This window comes from Tupaia chinensis, unplaced genomic scaffold, assembly GCF_000334495.1.
Source record: "Tupaia chinensis unplaced genomic scaffold, TupChi_1.0 Scaffold000287_1, whole genome shotgun sequence".
NCBI lineage: Eukaryota > Metazoa > Chordata > Mammalia > Scandentia > Tupaiidae > Tupaia > Tupaia belangeri.
Genome location: NW_006159771.1, coordinates 1105921 through 1109945, shown reverse-complemented (window position 1 = coordinate 1109945; position 4025 = coordinate 1105921). Strand labels below are relative to the sequence as shown.

At 58.8% G+C, this 4025-nt stretch overlaps 1 protein-coding gene across 1 annotated transcript in view; it reads right to left on the bottom strand.

The window, feature by feature from the left end:
- ESS2 (ess-2 spliceosome associated protein) overlaps nucleotides 1-4025 on the bottom strand; it is a 21151-nt gene that overhangs the window by 6319 nt on the left and 10807 nt on the right. Inside the window, exons 7-8 of the mRNA XM_006150406.3 lie at nucleotides 3788-3890; nucleotides 2902-3011 (exon numbers count right to left, since the gene is read on the bottom strand). Coding sequence (XP_006150468.1) covers nucleotides 2902-3011; nucleotides 3788-3890 — 213 coding nt within the window. The remainder of the gene's footprint in view (nucleotides 1-2901; nucleotides 3012-3787; nucleotides 3891-4025) is intronic.

Here is a 4025-nt window from a genome sequence, read left to right as displayed (position 1 = left end):
CCCAGGGGGGATGGTCATGCCACAATCCCTTCTCCTCCATTCTCCTCTCGGGATCTTGGGCACGCACACACATGCGCCCGGCGTGAGTTTTAAGCCACCGGGTCCGGGACGTGAACCAAGGTCGACTACGTGGGAGTCCAGCGACACAGCCATCACGCTAACTGCTGGTTCCCATGATGTGGTTTTCTATGCAAAAATGCGACACGACTTTCCTGACGCTCCAGTAACATCTGAGTGAGGCCTCTCTGTGCTACCTGCCAGGGCGCGTCGCGGTCATCGTGCATCCCGGGCAAATGCTCCAACCTCTGCAGGGCTCCTCTGACGTGCGTTGCGTCTATGAACTCCCCGGGGGAGGACCATGTGCTGTGCTGGGAGGCTACCGGCCTGGGCCCCGAACAGGGCAGGTGCTCTTGGCTGCCGCGTAGCTGTGTCCCTTCAGGTCGCCAAAGATTTGTGTTTTCTTTTTTTTTACAAAAGCTACGTCATCCCTACTTATTCTGAATTTCTACTGCTTCTTCTCCTGTTCCTTTTTTTTTTTTTGGTGGTGGGGGGGGGCAGATTTTGCTATAGGGCACATGTGCTCGCCAGAAAGAGAGAGACAGACAGACAGAAAGTGAGAAATCACCCCCCAGGGGGGATGGCCACGCCGCAATCCCTTCTCCTCCATTCTCCTCTCGGGATCTTGGCATGCATGCACACGCGCCTGGCGTGAGTTTTTAAGTCACCGGGTCCGGGACGCGAACCGCGGTCGGCTACATGGGAGTCTAGCGACATAGCCACTACGCTAACTGCTGGTCCCCTCCTGTTCCATTTCAAACTGACTGCTGCAGTGTTCAGAGAGAATGGCTCAAGGCGGCCCCTGACCAGCCGCCTGACCGGACCTCTGAGAGCCGTTCCAACTCTGCCCCGACTCTTCCTGCTATCAGAGTAGATGAACTCCCACGCCCTCTGCTGGTGGAGCAACAGAGCCTCTGCCTCTGGTGAACTTGCAGCCCTCCCAGGTCAGCACAGGCTGGGCCGGGCAACCTGACGGTAGGTCGCGTGTGCTCCCAAGCCTCACGGACCTCAGCTCCTTCCTTCTTTTTTAATTTGCCAGAGGGCATGTGTTTGTCAGAGAGAGACGGAGAGGGGGAGAGGAAGAAAGCGCCCCGAATGGGGTGTGGCTTCACTACGATCCTTTCTCTTTCATTCCTGCACCCTGTCTGGAATAGAGAGTGCATGCACACCCACATGCACACGCACACGCACACGCCCAGTGAGTTTTTCAAGCCACCAGGGCTGGGATTCAAAGAGTATAATCAACCAGGTGGGATCTGGTTTCCTTTTTTAAATTTTATTATTATTATTGTTTATTTATTAATTTTTTAAAGAGGTTTTTGCTATAGGGCGTGTGCGCTCGCCAGACAGACAGAGACAGACAGAAAGCAAGAAATCACCCCCCGGGGGGGTGGCCACGCCGCAGTCCCTTCTCCTCCATTCTCCTCTTGGGATCTTGGGCACGCACGCACATACACCCGGCATGAGTTTAAGCCACCGGTTCCGGGACGCGAACCACAGTCAACTACATGGGAGTCCAGCGACATAGCCATTACGCTAACTGCTGGTCCCTATTTTTGTTTATTTTGAGAGAGATTTTTGTTATAGGATACGTGAACTCACCAGAGAGAGACAGAAAGCGAGAAACCACTCCCCTGGGGGGATGGCCATGCTGCAATCCCCTCTCCTCCCCTCTCCTCTCGAGATTTTGGGCACACACGTACGCAACACGTGAGTTTAAGCCACTAGGTCTGGGACTCAAATCGCAGTTTGACCACATGGGAGTCCAGCCACGTAACCATTAGACCGTCTGCTGGTCCCCCAATTACTATTTTTTTAATCTTAAGATTTTTGTCTTGGGTCAGCAGGTGGTGTGGTGGTTAGGGGAGCTGGACTCCCACATGGCCAACAATGGTTCAAATCTTGAACCTGGGCTTGCCTTCCTCCCCTTCCCCCTCACCAAAATAAAACAAAAGTTAAAAAAAAAAAAAAAAAACCTGCCATAGGGCACATGCACTTGCCAGAGATAGTGAAAGGGAAAGTGAGAACTCAAGCCCCGGGGGGGATGACCACACCACAATTCCTTCTCCTCCATTCACCTCCTGGGATTTGGGGCACCCGTGCACATGCACCCTGTGTGATTTTCAAGCCACCAGGTCCAGAATTCGAACCATGACTGGCCATGAAGGAGTCCAGCACCTTAAAGAACAAGCCACCTGCTGGCCCACCACCAGGCCATGGAGCCAGTCCTCCTTGCCCTTCAAAACAACGCCAGTTTCCCCAACAAATGCCCCACAAAACACAGCGCCTCCCCTTCCTGACGGCTCTCCAATGTCACACCAGAGGCCCGCTCGCTCACACCAGCCTGGGCCACCTGGTGCTGCAGACCATCAGCTGTCCTGCCCGACCCAGCACTCAGCCAATACGATGCACCCTGCCCTGCCGCAGCTAACCACGCCCACCGATAGCCGCCCTGTCCTGCCCGAGGCCCCCGACACTGCACTTTGACACGCCTACAGCACAACCTGGTGTCTGCGAGCAGAGGCCGGTCTGCAGGCACACGGGCCATCCGAGGACACAGCCCGTAGCCCTCGGGCCTGCAGAGCAGTCCGAGCCGCTGGACTGACTCTGTGACCATCCTGCCTCCGCTGTGAACACACTTGGCCTCCGGGCCACTCCCTGCCTCAGCCCCCAAACCAGTCCCTCCCCACTGCACCCGTCTTCAGCACGCTGGGCTGTTGGTCAGTGCCGCTTTGACCAGAGGCGGCTAGGGGAGAAGCCTGGTCCTCAGTCCCTCAGTCCCGACCCACAGGTTCTCGGGCCCCTCAGGAGTCCCGCTCTAGCTCTCCTCTTAGCGCAACTCACCTTGAAGGCTGGTCCCGGAGTCCTGTCCACGTAGGGGGTCTCCGATCCTTCAACTCTCAAGGGTGTGTTCTCGACCTCCCCCCAGGTCATCAGCGGGGACTCGTTCACACCTGCAGGCGGGCAGCCACAGCCACCTCAGACCAGGGGCCCAGGGTGAGGGGTGCCGCCCGGCCTCCCCCCATCATAGTTCACCTGTGTGTACTCCAGGGAGCATTAAGGCCAGCGGCTAGCCCTCCCACCCTGGAGAGAACCCTGGCACCACCGTCCCGAGAGGGAAACGCCAGGGTCCCTGGGCCCAAGGCCAGTGTGGGCCCTACAGCCATGTGTTGGCCTGGGTGAGCGGGGATGACCCCGAAAAGCTGGGCCCCCATCCTAGCATCTCTTCCTGGAGGTCCTTCCCCACCCGAGGGAGTAGATACTTGGGCTGCCAAGGGCCCCAACCCCCTAGACCCCTGGGCAGACCCCTCGTGCCCTGGCCTGTGCCCAAGCACGCAGAGGCCAGCATGAAGGACACAGGGAGGCCCCTGCCACCGTGGGTCTGTCTGAGTCTCACCTGCCTCCCATGAGCAGACTCAGACCCCCGCCCCAAGGGCATACCCTCTGGACTAAACCCATAACTACCTGCAGGTGTCCCCGGGAGGACGAGGACAGGAGACATTTCCCCTGGGCCTTCAGGTCATTTCAGCCCAAGAACCCAGGCCACCGACCCTCCAGACAGCCCAGGCACCTGCCTCCCAGGGCCCCGGAGCCCAGTCCTGTCCCCAGAGGGGAGTCCAGTCCCTGAGTCACACACGGGGCAGACCAGGTAAGTCACCAGGAGCGGCTGGGACTAACTGAGGAGCTCCCGCCCCCCCGGGCACGCCCAGCGCAAGCCAGCGTTTCTCACCAGGGGCAGGAGAAGGGGTGGCCACGAATCCAAACCCGCCCACGCGGGGGGACTCCTGGGGTATCAGTTCCTTGCCGTCGGGGCCCACCTTGCCCTGTTTGTGCTGGAACAAGCAGAGAAGCTCGTGTCGGGGGCCGAGCCTGCCCTCCCAGCGCAGGGACAGCTGGACTCACCGCCCGCCTCAGTGGGGCCGAGGCCCTGGGGCTGGCAGTCCCCTCAGGGAAATCAAGGAGAACCA